Source organism: Trichosporon asahii, assembly GCF_000293215.1.
Source record: "Trichosporon asahii var. asahii CBS 2479 unplaced genomic scaffold scaffold00005, whole genome shotgun sequence".
In the NCBI taxonomy this organism is placed as follows: domain Eukaryota; kingdom Fungi; phylum Basidiomycota; class Tremellomycetes; order Trichosporonales; family Trichosporonaceae; genus Trichosporon; species Trichosporon asahii.
This window is the reverse complement of record NW_014040919.1, coordinates 460,968-478,615: the sequence shown is the minus strand read 5'-3', so window position 1 is coordinate 478,615 and position 17,648 is coordinate 460,968. Positions and strand designations below refer to the sequence as shown.

The 17,648-nt window shown below is 63.4% G+C and overlaps 3 protein-coding genes across 3 annotated transcripts; 2 read left to right on the top strand and 1 right to left on the bottom strand.

Moving 5' to 3' along the window:
* Positions 1-243: 243 nt before the first annotated feature.
* Positions 244-6,825, top strand: A1Q1_05448 (uncharacterized protein; the record flags this gene model as incomplete). The annotated part of the gene is made up of 3 exons (XM_014328086.1): positions 244-4,404; positions 4,490-5,672; positions 5,723-6,825. The coding sequence occupies 3 exons, from the start codon at positions 244-246 to the stop codon at positions 6,823-6,825; spliced, it is 6,447 nt and encodes a 2,148-aa protein (XP_014183561.1).
* Positions 6,826-8,309: 1,484 nt separating this feature from the next.
* Positions 8,310-11,363, top strand: A1Q1_05447 (nuclear elongation and deformation protein 1; the record flags this gene model as incomplete). Its single annotated transcript, XM_014328085.1, has 3 exons — positions 8,310-8,408; positions 8,487-10,246; positions 10,289-11,363. The coding sequence occupies 3 exons, from the start codon at positions 8,310-8,312 to the stop codon at positions 11,361-11,363; spliced, it is 2,934 nt and encodes a 977-aa protein (XP_014183560.1).
* Positions 11,364-11,876: 513 nt separating this feature from the next.
* On the bottom strand, positions 11,877-17,599 carry A1Q1_05446 (uncharacterized protein; the record flags this gene model as incomplete). The annotated part of the gene is made up of 4 exons (XM_014328084.1): positions 11,877-12,392; positions 12,437-17,234; positions 17,387-17,494; positions 17,583-17,599. 4 exons carry the CDS (start codon positions 17,597-17,599, stop codon positions 11,877-11,879), a joined length of 5,439 nt encoding a protein of 1,812 aa, XP_014183559.1.
* Between the last annotated feature and the right edge of the window lie 49 nt (positions 17,600-17,648).

Genomic DNA, 17,648 nt, shown 5'->3' with positions numbered 1-17,648 from the left:
GGGAGGGGATGGATGGTGAGACAGGGCGGGGAATAAAGATTGAGTGGATGCCAGGTTGTCAATTGTCTCCGGTTTGGATGAGGCACCAAGGCACACACTCGTATGGTGAGCTCAGTGAGGGTCGACGCCTTCCCGTCCGCGTAATCACCCACAGAGCTCAGAGTCTCGCCTCTGATGTCCGTCCCTTAGCCCTCTCCTGGACTAGCTAGCCCGTGTCCACTGTCCACTGCAGCCCACACTCCCATGCTTGGATGCACCCTTACTCACACACCGTGTCCGAATCCATCTATACCAACTACTCGCATACTCGCCGCGACACTACTCACCATCATCATTTTCTCTCTCACCATCCACATCCACACACATGGCCTTACCCCCGTGATCACCACACACTGCCGCCCCCCCGAACCCCATCCCACAGGGCGCGACCCTCCCCAACACACAGACGTCGTTCCCGACCGGCATCATTCTTATCCATCATATCTCCCTCCAACCAACACACCCAGCAACAGCCCACGCCTAACAAGCAATGTCGCCGACGCCCGGCGCGGGGCCGGACGACCCGTCCGACTCTCGTCGCAGCTCGGGCTCAGCTCGGGCTCTTCCCAATCCACTACCGCCTTCGCCACCCCGCCATCATCCCCAAAGCTCAACACGAGTATCTCACGCATCCCAAAGCTTGCCCCGTCTCCCGTTGAGAATGCACTGAGCCGCTCATCTAGCTCAGGTGACAAGAGGTCCAACGCCCCTGCGCCTACTCATGCGCCAGGACCAGCGCCGCCGCACTTCCCTGCCGCCCAAAGTCCCTCGTCTCTCCCCGTCCCGGTCCACAACAAGCTGCTCGCACGCAAGTCCATGTCGGCCGCAATCCCGCACTCATCCAGGCGCTACTCGCAGTACGTCGCCAAGAACGGACCGAGCCCGTCGTCCTCGATTCCGACTGCGATTCCTGTTTTCAGAGGAGGAGGAGGAGGCTCAAGTTCGGGCAACGTAAGCAGCTCTGTCACGCCAACTCCTTCCCCTGTACCCAGTTCCAGCACGGCGGCCACGGGGCGGGCTGGTATCGGCAGGGGTGCGTCCCCCGCGTCTTCGTCTGCGTCGGCCATGCGACGGACGTCTTCTGCAGAGGGAAGGCGTGCCGCAAGGACGCACCATCGAGAAGGGCATGCTCCACCAATGCCACCTCCACTGCCGCCCGGGGCTGCACCGCCGCTCGCAAGTGTTGCAGGCACGAGCACGACGTCGTCGCCTTCGCCCAGCAGCGGGATCCCAAGAAGACAAAAGTCTTCGTCTTCCTTGGGACGGCGCAAGTCACACATTCCCACCTCAAACTTGACTCCTTCGCCCCGTGCGCGCCCCATGTCGGTCAAGCCGCCAGCGCGCGTGTCGTCGGCGGCAGCATCGGCCGTGCTCTCTGCCCAGCATCATCCACCACTGCCTACCTCTCCACCGATACCGAACGGTACTCCCGCCGCATTTGGGTTTCCAAACGGCAGTTCTGCGTTCAATCAAGACCTGCCTCTACGCTCTGCGTCATTACGAGCAACATCGGATTCGCGCCCCGCCAGCCCACCACCACCGCCGCCGCCTCCGCCAGCGCGGGCTGATGCGACGTTCCCCCCGCCAGAACCGCAGTTCCGACGACCGGATGCGACCCACTCCCCTGGACAGCCCTCGACATCCTCGGTTGACGTAGACGATGGACATCGGCACGTTGACGATCATAGCCCTGCTCGCCCAAACGGTGTCGCTCGCGGGGAAACTCGTCCTTCTCGCTCTTCGTCGCTCTCGTCTGCAAGCCTCCCCGCTTCCCCCCTTGCACGAAGTCATGGCTTCCAACAGCAGGTCGGCACGCAAGCAACACCGCCAAAGGACCAGCCGTCACCGCACTCCCCGCGAACAGCGACCACACCACACTCGCCGACAACACCCCTCTCCCCGCCAATGAGCAGCAATACCGTTGGGCTCAACCTGCCGTTGCGCAACGAGTCGCTTCCCCAGACACCCCTTCCTCCCCTCGCAACCTCTCCGACGCGCTCCACCAGCCTCGCCCCGGAACCCCCTGCTGCTCTCCGATCAAGCACATCGTCCCAAGGGTCAACAACCACCGTGGTCCCGGATCCGATTGAAACAGAAGTTCCCCCGTTGCCGATTACTTCGAATCAGGCGGCCACGAGTCCAGTTTCAACCGTGTCTTCGACCGCGACACCCGGGTCCCCAGAAGTTGCGCCAGTTCCAGCTCCAACGACGCCTGTTCCTGCACCCGCAGCAGCAACACCACCCGTCCCCAACGGAAGGGTGACACCCGACTCCAGCCGTAATGCCAAGGCATCCGAGTCGCCGCGAGCGCCTCGAACGTCGCCACGTCCTGACCGGAAGTCACCGGGGCTTACCATCGACCCCCCACCTCCCCCCGCAAGCTCGCACAATATTCGTGTCGTCAGCCCTCCACCCATTCCGGGCCCGCAAGCGTCAGCCGTGCCACCGGCAGCCGTTCCCATCATTCCGGCCAAGAGTCCCCTTCGTCCACGAACAGGTAGGCTTCGTTCTGGCACGAACACTGGTGCAGTCCCGCCTGTACCCAAACTGCCGGACAACATTCCGCCCGTTCCTCAACGCCCGTCGAGTGTCCACCACGTGTCGACGACGTTGCAGCTCCCTGAACAGGATCCCTCAACCTCAGGTTCCTCAAGCCAACCACCGGCCAGCGAGTCATCGGGAGCTACGGCCCGTGCCGAAGAAGCAAACCAAACAACTGACAGTGCGACTACTGAAGAGCCCAGTGCTGTTACCACTGCGTCGTCAACTTCGTCCGAGCCCCGCACGTCGCCTTCGGTTGCGGTGCCCTCCCAGCAAGCGCTGGCAGCGGCCATCCTCGCTCCAGTCCAGAACACGTACGGCGGCATTCCCCTCACCGCGCGCTCGGACCCTGCAGAAAGTTCAGCACAACCGTTCGCCAAAGATTTGTCGTCGTCGCTCTTAGCGTCGCCAATTCCGTTCGACGACTCGGGACCGCCATCGGCTCCAGCTTCAAACCAGAACATTTGGGTCGTCAGCTCGGGAGGGAGCGCTTCTCGCCCAACCAGCTTCTTGGATGCGTCCACCTCTACGGCTTCCACCATCTCAACTTCGGTTTCCACCACCGACAGCCTTCTGGGACGATCCGAGGCCGGCATCATGGAGGACGCGACCATGTACGACAAGCGCGAGTCGTTGGACGACGAAATCATCAGCAGCCCGACCGCCCTCTGCGATCTTTGTCCTTCGCCCACCAACTGCCCCCACACGACGCTCAAGAAGCAAACGTCACTCCCACGCGTTACGCCGCTGAATCTCGACGTGCACAGCAAGGTGCTTCCCGAGCTGCCGCTGCCCAGCCCGAATCAGCCGCTCTCGCCACGCACACCCACGACGCCTGCGCGCCCCCAGCATGCCCAGCAGAATACGGCACCACCGCGATCGCCTTCGATGCCCACCCTCGTGCGCAAAGAGTCGCCGGCATCAGTGGCAAGCCAGACGACTACCGAGTCCCATGACCATCTCGTCCCTCGACCTCGAATGCGCGGACCTGGCCCGGACGGCAGGAGCAACACGACTGGTCACTCGCCACGACCACAGAGCATGGTCATTACCGGTTCGCCATTGCCGTCGCCCATCTCACCGAGTCTGTCTCGCCGTGCGCACCTGATTCGCGAGATCGCCCACACGGAACGAACGCATGCGAACGATCTGGCGTTAATCACCGACGCCTATGTCGGTCGTGTGCTGCGGACTGACTCAGGACTGTCTTCGCAAGGGTCGACAGCAGTCGAGGCCGACTCAAACGCCAGCACGCCGGGTGCCAGCACGCCAGGTGTCGAGGCTGTCCAGCCCCAGCGCGGGCACGCACGTCGGCCGTCCTACGGTCTGGCCGCAGACGAGCACGGCCGGGTCGAGGGCAAGCGACACCACCAGGAGCGACGGATGAGTGGGCAGGATTCGGCATGGGCCCAAGCATGGAGTGGTCTCATGTCGCCTGTGCTGAAGAGCCCGAAGGAACGGGAGGGGCACCACCAGGGCAATGGCTCCATGGACGGCATGTACCAGTCGTCTGCTGGCGGATCGTCGTCCTCGTTCCAAATGGTCACTCCGCCGGTACAGTCGCCTGCCAACTCGTCGGCTCCGGCGTCGGCATCGACAAACAACGGTTTCACGAGACTGGGCGGTATAATGAACCCGCAGTCGGGCAAGCCGCTGTCGTCCTGGGACATCAAGGCCGTTTTCCTCAACATCAACGAGCTCGCGTACATCTCTGATGAGCTTGCAAAGGAGTTTGACCAAGCGATCGGGGACGCGGACAGTGATCCTGGCACGCCCGGTGTTGACAGTGTCGGCGACAGGTTAGGCGAGGTTTTCATGAAGATGGTAAGCACACAACTGTGTGAGACAAAGTGGCTGACCGCAGCTCCCACGCCTGCGCCCGCTGTACACATTCTACTGCTCACGTCAGGCTGCAGCGTCCAAGCGATTACTCGAGCTGCAGCAGGACCCCGGATACGCCCAGTACCTGAACGACTGCTGGGGACAAGTCAAGTCGCACACGCACGCCTGGAACCTCGATTCGATGTTGATCAAGCCCGTGCAGCGAATCACAAAGTACCCGCTGCTGTTTGAGGATCTTTTGGCGTGCACGACGCCCTCGCATCCCGACTACCACTGTATCCAGAAGGCGGCCGAAGGAGCGCGCACGCTCGCGCTCGAGATTGACGAGGCCAAGAGACGAAAGGACGTTATCAGCAGCGTCATGAGCAAGTCGCAATCGACGATCAGCCTCGTCAAGGATCCCAAGGCCGGATCAGGCGGCCGACTCTTGAACCTGCGGCGTTTCAAGAAGGACAGGCTGAACGGCGCTGGCGGCGATAGTGGCCCACCCGAGATCACACCCTACGCGCAGGCGCAGCTTAAGGAGCTCGTCTCAAAGCTCGAGAACAGTGACAAGCAAGTCCGCCGCATGACTCGTGAGGTCGTCGAATGGGTCAACTCGAACAAGGTCTTGTTGCTCAACGGTCGCGACACCAACCTCGACTTGTTGCGCTGGTACACGCTTGAAGGACGGGTCATGAACGATGTCCGGGCAGCCAAGGTCGCGGCGTACAAGTCTGTGCTCGACAGCTGCATCAACACGATCTGGCAGGAGATGAATGACCGCATCAACAACTCGGTCCTCGCCACGCTGGGCAAGATGATTGATGCTGCGCGCAATCCGCTGGCCATTATAGATCGGCTGAACCGCAAGTCTGCCGATTACGCCCGGTACCAGGCGCACCGACACGCAAAGAAGTCGATTGACCGCCTCATGATTCAGGAAGCAACCGACTATGTCGCGATCCACACGCAGCTTCTCGAGGAGCTCCCCGTCTTCTTGGAGAGTTACTCGAAGATTTTCGAGGTCGCAGTGTGCGCCCTGACGATGGCGCAGACGCGGTACTATGGCAACATGCGCGACATTACGCGCGCATTCACGACCCAGTTCCTCAGCGAGCCTACCGAGAGTAGGCTCACTGAGACTGGTGAGATTCAAGAGGTCCCGATTGACATTTCGACAGCCCGCGGTATCCACAAGGCATGGCTGGACAAGTTCTTGGCCCCCAATAACATTGCAAAGGGGCTTTTAACAACCAGCGCGGATTTCAGTGAGTTAGATGTGACCTGCGTGACTAACTCTCAGTGCGGCATAGTGAAGGAAGCGAGTCGCGTAGAGGTCCCGGCAGCCGGTCGACGAGTCGTACCGAGCTGCGCTCCCCGAATCTGCGACATGCGCCGTCGTTCATCACCCGGCCAAAGTCGCGCAACGAGTCTCGAGCAGGCAGCGAGTCGCGCAACGGCATGCGCGCCGAGTCACGGACGGAGCAGCTGCGCTCCGAGTCGCGGGCGGAGCACACGTCGGACTCGGGCGACGAGCGCGCGAACCGGCGCCGATCGCGCTCCCTCAGCGGGCAATCCACAGCCGTATCCGACTCGGAGAGCTCGTCGCGGTTCGCATCGCTTATCCGGCGCAACAGCCAGCGCAACGGGAGCGCGAAGAAGGGCCATCGCAGCCTGCGCCCGCCCATGCCCGAGGGATTCATGGAGCGCAAGGCGAACGAGCACACGCTCTCGGTCGCGACGTCCGAGGACCGCCTCTCGTCGCACACACAGCAGTCGCAGCAGTCGCAGCAGAGTGGCGACTCGCAACGGTCGCAGACCTCGGCGCTGACGCAGGACTCGCGCCTCTCGCTGTCGCCGCGCTCGCACCAGTCCCAGCTGGAGAAGACGCTCTCGCACGACTCAACTGCGGAGGAAATCGCCTCTCGCCTCTCCTTCGGCCTCCCCCGGATCCACACCGAGAGCACTCCGCTCCTCTTTGACAGCTTCGGCATGGGCGGCAAGCCGTACCGCGCCGTCCTGGACGATGCGCAGGTCGACTCTCCCATGGAGAACACGCCAACAGACCTGGCGCCAGCGACATCCTCCTCCAGCCCCCGGTCGAGCGTGACGGACGTCGACGGCGACCCCTGGGCCGCAACAGGGATCAACTATGCGTGCGCCGTCGTGGCCGAATTCGACCCGAAACAGCTGGGCGACCGCAAATTCATGGGCCTGCCCTTCCTCACGCTCGAGGTGGGGCACGAGGTAGAGGTGCGCCATGAGATTGGCCGTGTCGCTGTCCTCCCCAACTTTCCCTATGCGCATCTCGGGGTCGAGAATGACGGCGCGGTCGTCTGCCGCGCCGAGGACGGGCGGTATGGGATCGCCATGTGCTCCTTCCTTGAGCCGATACAGGAGCCCGTTGCTTCGCAGATCTGAGCAGAGCCGAGCGCAGCGAGACGGGGCGATGCGGAGCTCCCTACAGATCAATGACTCCTTCCAACATACGCCAGCGACATCTAAAAATCAACCCTGCTATCATCTATCCTTACTCCTCCTTCCCCCTCCCTCCCTTTCCTACCTCCCCTCTCCATCTACTCTCCTACCTCACCCTCCCTCTCCCCCTAACCAAAGCACCACCTAAACGAACCCATCCCCCACCGCATCGCCAATCGGCGAACAAACCGTTGTACTGTAGTGTGTAGAGTGCACAGCTGCACGGCAGACATTTTATTTTTGCACTAGTGTAAAGGGATTATTAAAGCGATGGATAATCTGTGACAAGTACGGCGAGCGTAGCGCGTAGCGCGTGGCGAGCCGCGAGTTGTTCCTCCCGGCTGCATGAACGGCGAGTATGTGCTGAGGGTGCTGTAAGGGAAGGGGGTTATGCATAAGACGACCGAGAGCCGAGTCGGAGTGGGTCAGCGTTAGCTTCCAGTATCGGCTCATGGACCAGGGTTGGGAGTCTTGACGGTAAACTGAAGTGTAAGCGGGCTCCGGTCGGTGTCCGCCTTAACCGGGCCCCCTCTTTGTGCCACTGACGTTATCACACCGTGTGCCGACGCGGGTAGTAGTGACCGACCGCTGCTCAGTGCGTGCATGGATGGACAATCAGTCCGTCCTTGCCGTCCTTGGGTGGCTTCTCATCTTGACACTTTTACTTCGGTGCACTTCCACATTTCATCGTCTATCACCAAACTAGAGAGCGGCACGGCTCGACGATATTGGGTTTGAGCTCGAAAGCTCGCCTGTATACCCCGCCACGACTGTGACCGCTGTGACCGGCAGGACGACTCGCACCACCCGACTCCCGGGCACGTTCGCTCGGTGCCTTTCATCAGTCCGCTCTCACTCACACTCACACTCTCTCACACTCCCCTCTTCTCTCCTCCCACCTTTCTCCCCTCCGTCTGTCCCTCCGTCTGTCCCTCCGTCTGTCGCTCCGGCACTCGACGGTCCGCCATCACGCACACCGCCGACCGCCCGCTGTCTGTAGCGCCCATCAACCGGCAGGAGCAAGGAGGGCATCATGCAGTACCTCTCCAGAGCGTACAACTACTGTGAGCTGTCCAAACCTTGATGGAGCTGACGACAAGATTCGGGGATCAACCCCGCCACTCTGTCCGGCGCTATTGATATCATCGTCGTCAAGACGCATGATGAGGAGGTAAGTCCTCAAGCGCTCCTCTCCTTCGGCTCAGAGCGCCATAGCCCAGATCCTTCATTCCCTCCATTCCCTCCGCCCCCTCCTTCTCTCACAACGCCCCACGACCTTCCACTAACGACAGACCGGCGAGGAGATCCTGAACTGCTCCCCCTTCCACGTCCGATTCGGCAAACTGCAGGTCCTGCGCGCGGGCGAGAAGCGCGTCACGCTGCGGTTGCCGAATAATCTGCCGCCGCCGCATGTTGCGCCGTTCAGCATGAAGGTTGGCGAGACGGGGGAGGCGTTCTTCGTCCTCGAGACGGAGGAGGAGGTGCCGGAGGAACTTATGACGAGTCCTGTGGTTATGGCTACGGATGTAAGTGTGAGCGAGCACTGCCGATAGGCAGTGGTCGCGGTATTGATCTCTGCGGCCCAACCTTGCGCTAACGTGCAGGCTGAGGACGAGCACCTCGGCCACACGCCGAAAGTGGAGCCCGCCGAGATCGCCTCCTCGTCGATCACAAAGCAGCCGTTTGGCGCGACGGAGCAGCAGGTCAGCCACGAAGGACACGGCGACACAGGTACGCAACTCGAGGAGGTCGAGCCACTGGACCTGAACGACTCGATGGACTCGGGCGTCGAGCGCGACTCGCTGAAGAGCCACGACGGGCACGAGAGCGAGGACGATTCGGCGATCTCGCCTCTGAACGGCGCGCCGCCGAAACCGGGCTCGGCGCGGCACCGCCGCCACTCCTCCACCGTTAGCAAGGACAACCAGCCACCGAACCCGCTCGAGGCCAAGCCGGGCGAGGACACGACGCTGCCTATCCGCGACTACCGCCTGAACCTGATGCATTCGGACCACGAGGACATGAAGCTGCCCAAGGTGCCGAAGGGCGCCCATGACGGCCCCGACGTCAAGTACGGCAAGGACATTGTGCTCGACATGGACGGGTTCCACGGGGACGACAAGGAGAAGCTGAGCAAGCGGCGGTCGCTGTCGTCGTCACCCAAGCCGGACGGCGCAAAGGGGCACGAGTCGGACGGTGACGCCAACTTGGAAGCCGGCGGCGCCCCGGGAGACACGCCCGACGCCCGGCCCAGCTCGCCCGTCGTGCCCAACTCGCCGCCCTGGCGTCCCCAGCCCGACAGCGTGACAAACGAGCAGGTCGAGGCGCTCGTCGACGACCTGATGGCGAGCGACGGCGGCGATCTCCCCGCGTCCATGGCCGCGCTGTCGCTCGAGGGCGAGCGCCCGCGATCCCCGCCCCTGCTTCGCCCCGAGTCCCCGGCTAGGAGCCGATTCGACCGGGGGGCGTCCGAGCCGCCCGACGTGCGCCGCCCGACGTCGCCAACCGGCGCGGCCAACTCGCAGATGGACTATGCCTGGGACTGGGGCAAGATTCCGGAGGGCGAAGAGGCGGACGTGCGCCCGTCTGCGCACCGCTCCGAGTCCCTACCCGTTGCGCCGGCCGATGGCGCAACCCTCGTGCCCCGCGCGCACCTGCACAGCGTGGAGGAGGATCCGTGGACGTTTGCGCTCTCGCTCGACGGGCGGGAGCACCTTTTCGAGCTGAGTTTGTGCGGGGACGAGAATTTTGCGCCGTTCGGGGAAGCGACCGATGACGAGGTGCATGAATTCGTCGATGCACGCGTCAGCTTTGAGCGCTTCATGGCCGACGCCAGCATCGCCGACGATCCCCGCCTCACGGTCTACTTTGACGGCAAGTACTTTACGTGGAAGACGGCGTACCACCTCCTCTTCGCTCTCAGTATCTACCGCCGCTCGCTGAAGAATACGGAGCGCAAGCAGCCCGAGCCCAAGCGGCAGGGGGGATATGGGTGGAGTCGGTGGTGGCGCCGTGGGACGGAGGAGCCTGCCTCGCCCGAGCCCGCCATTTCGCGGACTGTCAGTGCGCAGGCCGTGTTGGATAAGGACAAGGAGAAGGAGAGCAAGGAGGAGAAGAAGGACGAGGGCGAGCCGAAGAGCGACACCGAGTCGGAGCAGCAGCCCGACGACGGGAAGCACTATGCCAAGACGCTCCGTCTGTCGTCGGACCAGCTGAAGCAGCTCAACCTCAAGCCTGGGCCGAACACGATCCAGTTCTCCGTCACGAGCTCGTACTCTGGTTTCGCTGTCGTGTCCGCGCGCATCTTCCTGTGGGAGGACACGGACCAGATCGTCATCTCCGACATTGACGGGACGATTACGAAGTGAGCAGAGCTTTCTGTGGGTTTCGCCAAGCTGACATGCAGATCCGACGCCCTGGGCCACGTCTTTGCCGCGATCGGGCGCGACTGGACGCACATCGGCATTGCCAACCTGTACACCGACATCTGCAACAATGGGTACAAGATCATCTACCTCACCGCCCGTGCCATCGGACAGGCAGACAGTACGCGCGAGTACCTCAAGACGATCGTGCAGGGCGACTACCGCATGCCCGAGGGGCCGGTGATCATGAGCCCCGACCGGCTCATGGCGAGCTTGCACCGGGAGGTGATCCTGCGCAAGCCCGAGCTGTTCAAGATGGCGTGTCTGCGCGACATCCAGCGCCTCTTCGGCCCGCACGCGAAGGACGCCTTCTTCGCCGGCTTTGGCAACCGAATCACGGACGCGATGAGCTATCGTTCCGTAGGCATAGGGAGCGGCAAGATTTACACGATCGACTCGACGGGCATCATCAAGACGGAGCTCCTCCAATCAGCACACAAGGGGAGCTACGTCGGCCTCAACGACCTCGTCAACGAGGTCTTCCCTCCCGTCAAGACCAAGGCCAAGCCGGAATACACAGACTTCAACTACTGGCGCGACCCGCTGCCGGATATCCAGCTGCCCGACCTCAGCCCGCCGTCACCTGCGCTCTCTGCCCGCTCGGACGGGAGCGCCCGCTCAGGCCTGTCGTACATTGGCCGTCTGGCCGGTCTCGGCCGCCGCTCAAGTAGGGCCGACAGCACGCCGCGCCCGGCCTCGCCGACCTCCAACCCCTCGACCCGTCCCTCGAGTCCCCTCATCGGGCCGGCCATCACATCGACGGACCTGTCCTCCGCCGACGAGGCAGAGGAGGACGCTGAGGAGGACTGGAAGCGGCACATCCGCCGCCCCTCCTCTCCGGCCAGCATGCCGGGAAGCTTTGACGACGGCGCCGCGTTCCCGGAGAGTTGGCTCGAGGACGGCCGCGATGGCCGCCAAAGCACAGAGGGAAGCGTGACGGGCACCAAGGAGCGGAGCGAGCGGAGCGAGCCCGAGAACTACAACTATGACGAGGACGACGATATCTTTGACGACGACATTTTGGCCACGGGCGAGATGGCACGGGTGCCGTTTTAAACAAAGCGTCTAGGCCGCAGGCCGCAGGCCGCAGGCTGAAGGCTGAAGCGCAGGCTGAAGCGCGAAGCGCGAAGCCGAAGGCAAAGCCGAAGGCAAAAACAGAGGTGATGGTGGATCGAGCGAGCAGGGGCGGTGAGGCGTGAGGCTCGTGCCAGCCGGCTAGCATAGAGATGGATGAGCAGTCCGGCCCATGGTTTGGATGGTTTGGATAGAGCAATGCCGCATTGCTAGGCATAGAATATTGTTTTTGCTACGTTACAAGTTTATCAGAAATGCATTGTGATCCTGCAGAGGTAGTCGAAGCAGCAAGCAGCAGCCCAGTGTCGATAAAATCATGTTGCGGCATTTTTAGGGGCATACAGTTTTACATACAGAATAAATATCTACCGCATTAAGAGATCATAGATCATCGCCATGATAGTGTCCATAACCTTCCTCCGTCTCCTCCGTCGTTCTCCATGTGCAGCGCCGTAGCGCCGTAGCGCCCACAAGCGACACTCACACTCGCTCCGCTCACACTGCCGTCCGGGAGGGCGCGCGCCCCACACCCCCCGGCGCCGCCTTCAGCCGGTCCATAAGCGCCTGCAGACGGTCCTCGACGGTCTTCTCGCCCTCCTCGCTCGTGCCGTAGGACACGCGCTCTCCCGCATCGGGCACGGGGTACCTGAGACTGCTCCCCTTGAGCGGACTGTTGGCGTAAGCCAAGGGTAGTCCAGCAGGGGACGGCACGGGTTCCAGATCGGCGCCGTACTCCCTCGGACTGCTGGGTCGGATGTCGATCCGGCCCCTGGATGCGCCCGCCAGGTCCGAGCTCAGCTGGTCGATGAGGTCGCCCACGTCCGCGGACGAGGTGTAGTACACGCGCGTCTCGGGCCGCATCCAGTCCAGCCGCTCGGTCGGGCCGACGCGCCACGGCAGGTCGCGGTCCTCGACTCCGAGGCCTGCGATTCCGACGCAGAGAGCACCGAGCTGCGCTGGTCGTCCCCGTTGCGCGGCGCGTTGACCACGTTCCAGATCACGCGCCCGTCGCTGTACTCCGTAATCTCGACTGCTTGGGACGCGCGCGGACCGACCATGCTGCCGCCGGCGATACTGCCGCCGGCGACGCTGTCCCGCACACTGTCCCGGTCGCCAGAGTAATAGTCGTAGATGCTCCCGTTGACCGAGGGGCCCATGGACGAGCGGGCGCTGCGCGTGCTGTCGTTGAAGTTTATGGGCGGGGGGAAGTGGAGTTCCTCCTCTGCCTCGCTGGCCTCGGAGAGCTGGCGCCCGTGGCCTGGGCCCCGAGGAGAGTTCGAGATCAGCTCCTGGTCCCCACTCGCCCACTGCACGGGCTTGCGCCGGATCGAGTTGCCGCGCACCATTCCTGGCCTGCCCGGAGAGACGGAGTGCGCCGACTGGTTCGTCTCGGCGCGCTGCAGCTGCAGCGGCGGGGTGGACGGGCGCAGGTCCAGAGAAGGCCGGTACGAGTCCATCGAGGGACGATACACCGAGTCGTTGCGGCGGTACGAGTCCATCGACGGGCGATACATCGAGTCATACCTTGACTGGCGGAACGAGTCGCCGCGGTGCGACTCGCCGTCGTCTGGGACCACGATCGTGCGCCGCACGACTTGCGGCGTGTCGCGCTCCTTGTCCTCGGCCACAGGCGAAGGGATCCTCCAGGGCCCGTTGGCCGCAGAACTCATGCTGCCAAACCTGGACCCAGTGATGCCGGGGGACATTGGCGGCGAGTGCATGGAGAAGGACGGCGTGTTGCTCCTCGAGTGCGTGCGCGAGCGCATCGACATGCCCGTGCCCGGACGCTCGTACCCGGTCTGAGCGAGCATGTGGCTAAGCCGGTTCTCTTCGATACCGAGACTGCGACCGGCCTCCATGAACGTCGAGATCGCGACCGAGGCGTCGGACGCTTGACGGCTGTGGCCCCGCTGGCGCGAGTACGGGCGCATCGTGTCGTCCTCTGTGTCGTCGACCGGGGCGAAATCGTTCGGCGTGGCCGGGAAACGCTGTGCCGCCGACGGCGCACGCGTCGCGGGAGGTGTCTGCTGGCTGATCGATGACGAGGGGGAGCGGACCTTGGCAGACGACGTCGAGCCTGAGCGGATCTTCGCCGTCGGAGAGCGCTTGGACGTCGTCGTGCGCTGCGTCATCTGCGTCAGCTGCGTGCTCGACGATGCGGAGCGATCGTGCACCGACGCTGACTGCGCGGTCGACGCCGTCCGCTCGTGAGTGGGCAGCGGCTTTGCCTCCTTCTTGGCCGAGGGCGAGGGCGACGTTTGTCCGTTCGCCTGGCCGTTCGGCGTCGTGCTCGGCGCACGGGGGAACTTGAACTCGGTCAAGTCGGGCGACACCGAGTCCGCAGTCTTGGCACGCTGCTGCGCCTTCATGATCTCGTGTTTCGACTTGAGCTGCACGACCTGCGTCGGCGAAGGCGTCGGCGACGCGTTGGCCGGCTGCAACTTCGGAATCGGGTTCGGCGGCGGTGGCATGTCCGACACACTCGACTTCTTCCCGCCAAAGCTGCTCAGCTTGCGCCAACGCATGCTCTTCTCCTTCTTTAGCGGCTTGGCCTTGTCCTCGGGCTTGAGCGTCGACACGATCGGCGTACACGGCACGTTGTGCGAGGTCGAGAGCAGCGTCGGATCGCCGATGGCCCGAATCTGCTTCTTCGACAGATGCCGCTTGTGTGCGCTGCGCGAGGGTGCGCGGAACAGGTCCGTCGTCGCGCCACGGATACGCTCCTCGATGTCGCGCCGCTTGGTCGGGTCGTCATCGAGCCACTTCCGGCTGTTGGACACATTGCGCGTGTGATCGCCGCCGTGGCCAGCTTCAGACTCGGTCATGGCGTTGGAGACCATCCGCTCGTGGCCAGAGATAGACCCGCTAACATCGTTCGGCGACGTCTGCGATCCCTTGCGGCTCGTCACGGGCCCGACAAACTCAAAGTTGCGGCTCGAGATCGATCCGCCCATGTCGATCGGCGACTGCACCTGCGACGACGGGTTGCGGCCGTGAGCAGCCGACGAAGGCGGAGATGTCGGGATCGAGATGGCAGGTGATTCGGACGGCGGCGGGGGACGCGGTGGCGGCGGGCCCTTCGGCAGGTCCGTGACGTTCATGAAGCTCGGCGGGATGGGAATGTGCTCCGTCGAGTCGTCAATGTTCGGCCCACCGTATGGCGTCCAAGGCAAGGACTCCGTCGAAGGCTCAGTGATGGGCGACTCGCCGTCGGCACCGTCGGCCTTGGCCTTTTCGACGAGCTGGCCCTGGATCAGCGCCAGGTCCTCCTTGCCCATGCCGCTGATGGACTTGAGGAGGTCGAGCTGGTTGCGGTCCTGCTCCGACTGGGCCCAGTACTGCATGCTGTCGAGAGGCGACTTTTCCGCATTCACGATCGCGTCCCACGGCGAGTTACTGTCGAGGTCGGGCGAGTTGTTGAACGTCGAGGAGAACGAATTCATTGACGCTGTGCGCCCGTACGAGCGGACAGACGATGGCGCGGCGAGCTCGGCAAGTGATGGCGGCGGCGTCAGGTCCTCGGCGTCAGAGGCGTTCGGCGGGCTGAGATTCTGGGCCGACGAGCGGACCGTAGACGGCACCGACGGCACTGAGCGGGCGTGCGATTCGGGTCGGCGCTCGGGCTCGCTGCTCTCCGACTCGTCGAGGTACTCGGTCGCATGGCCGTTGGGCTCGGGGGTGAGTTTCTGTTTTCCAAGGTGCGGGGAGACAGACGCGGCGCCGATGCTCTCGGTCAAGCTGTGAATCGAGTGGTTCTGCGCATGGCCGGGGTGTTGACGCGATGCGAGAGCGCCTGGAGGCGGAACGTAGCCGCGAGTGTTGGACGTTGGCCGCGGTCGTGTCGACTGCTGCGAGTGGGTGGAATGCGTCGAGATCGCGCGGGACAATTGCTGGCCGCTAGCGGGTGCTCGGGCAGGGCCGTCGTGGCTTGTCCGGCTCAGGGCGACGGGGGAGCTGATGGGCGAGGTGAGGCCGAGCGGCGCCGCCGACGACGCGATGGACGAGATCGAGTTGCCGCCGTTGGCGCGCCCGACGGGGCGAGGCTGCCCCGGAACGTAACCGCTCGAAGCACCAAGCACAGGGGTCGGGGTAGCACGGACGGGCTGGGGGCGGTAGGGCTTGAGCACGGGCTGGGGGATGAGGTCCGGGTTGTTGTTGTCGATCTCTGTGCCGACGGACGAGGTCGAGGGCATGGGGTTGTGCGTGTATTGTGGAGAGTGCGATGAAGAAGTTTGATGCGACTGAGATTGTGACTGTGAGCCATGGGACGCATGGGACGAATGTGACGAGAGATGGCGCTGGAAATCGAGCGTGCGGGGAGATGACGGCAGGGATCCAATTGTAGGAGTGGCGTCTCCGTTGTTGCCGTTGCCGTTGCCGCTGCCGCTGGCGTCGTTAGTGATGATGCTCGCGCGGGTTTCGCTCGTTCCGACACGCGACACGTGGGCGCTCGAGGCCGGCGACGCCGTGAACGGGAACACGGACGAGGTCGTGGACGCTGTCGAGTTTTGGCGGTCAAGCATAGCCGGTGGTTGAGACTGTTGTTGCGGTTGTTGCGGCTGTTGTGTTGGCAGTGCTTGGGCGGGCTGGGACGGAACGTCTGTGACTGGCTGCTGTGCATGGTGTCCCTGCTGCTGCCCGCGGACGGGTGAGTGGACCCTGTCCCTGTCGTCCTCATTTTCGTCGTCCCCGTCCAAAATCTCCTCGCGCTCCTCGTCATTGTCGTTCAGATTAACCTCTGTCTGCTCCTCGTCCGACCGCGACAGCTGTCGTCCGAGGTGCGTCTCGATCTCGAGCAGCGCCAGCGACACGCGCTTCATCTGCTGTGGGTTCATGCTCATGAGCACCGACTGGCGTTGCGTCGAGCGACCCGTTGGCGTGTCTCGCGGCGCGCCCTCGTCGTCAGACTGTGGTACGGTGCGCATCTCGGGCAGCGGCTGGTCGCTCATCGTCGACATCGGGCTCTTGCTGTGTTCGGACGAGCGCTCTCCGTTGACGGACAGTTCCCGGCTCTTGGCGCTGTAAGGGCTGGTCGACTCGTGGCCGTTCAGGGATGCAGACCCAGCTTGTGGCGATGGCGCGGTGTTGAACCCGCTGAACAATACGGACAGCGACGTCGCCGTGGGCATCGAGCTGCCGTTGGAGGATGGATTCGGGCTGACCTCTTCGGGAAGGGCGTGACCGTTGGCGCGGGGTGACTTGAACGAGTTGGCGTACGAGTCCTTCGCGTCGATCGACCCGTTCGCCTTCGCCTTCTGGACTTGGCGGAGGTAGTTGTTGTCGCGGAAGCTGGCGCTGCCGGTGAAACCGTATGATCTCGCCTGGACGCGCTCCTTGTGGAACTGCTTCATGCTATTGTGCGAGTTGGACGAGGGGAGATGGCCGTGGTTGCTCTCGGACGGGCTCATGTGCGTGCCGTCAGACCGGAAGGAGGTGCCAGAGATGGACGAGACCATGCCGCCAGCGCGCGCCGTGTGTGTCGACGCCCAGTCGTGCGAGTCGAAGGAGGGCGGATTTCCGTCCCAGTCGGTGTACCCCGTGAATCCGGTAGAGACAGACGCGGTCGAGTTGTTGCGGTTCACGATGCTGGCGTACGGCAGGTCGTTGCGGCTCTCCGTCTTCTCCTTGTCGGCCGTCTTGTCCTTGTCGATCTTCTCGGCGGGCGTAGCAGCGGACTTGTCGGGCTCTTCCTGTTGGCGACCGCGGAGCAGCTCGGCGAGGACGAGCTCCTCCTCCTCCTCTGTCAGCGCCGGGCCCTGACCACGCGCGCGCTGCTGGGCGAGCAGGTCGCGCACCGAGGTCTCGTCGACGGCCGACATGCCCGGGAGCAGGAGGGAGAAGCGCTCCGATAATCTGCGGCGTCAGGGCTGTGCTCAATGTGAAGATGGGTGCTCGGACTCGGCATGCCGGACATGAGGCCACCTGGCCGGCGCGTCGGACAGCGCGTACAACCAGGTTCAGCTCATGCACACTAGCCACCGCCTCGGAACTGGGGAGCCACTTACCCCGGGAGGATGAGCGAGTTGCGGATGTCGACATTGAGGCTCGGGGGGACCTTTGGAAGGGGAGCAGGCTTGCGCCTGTCCTTGTCCGCCTTCTTTGCGGTGCGTTTACTGAAGCACGTCAGAAACCAGAACAGGATGGGCAGATGGTATGCTGGAGCGGAGCTCATGGGAGAGTGAGCGTGGTGGAGAAACGTACCGGAAGAGCTTGTCCATCCTCGGCACCCCCGGATGGGACTAGACTCGCGTAGGTGGTGCCGGGGGA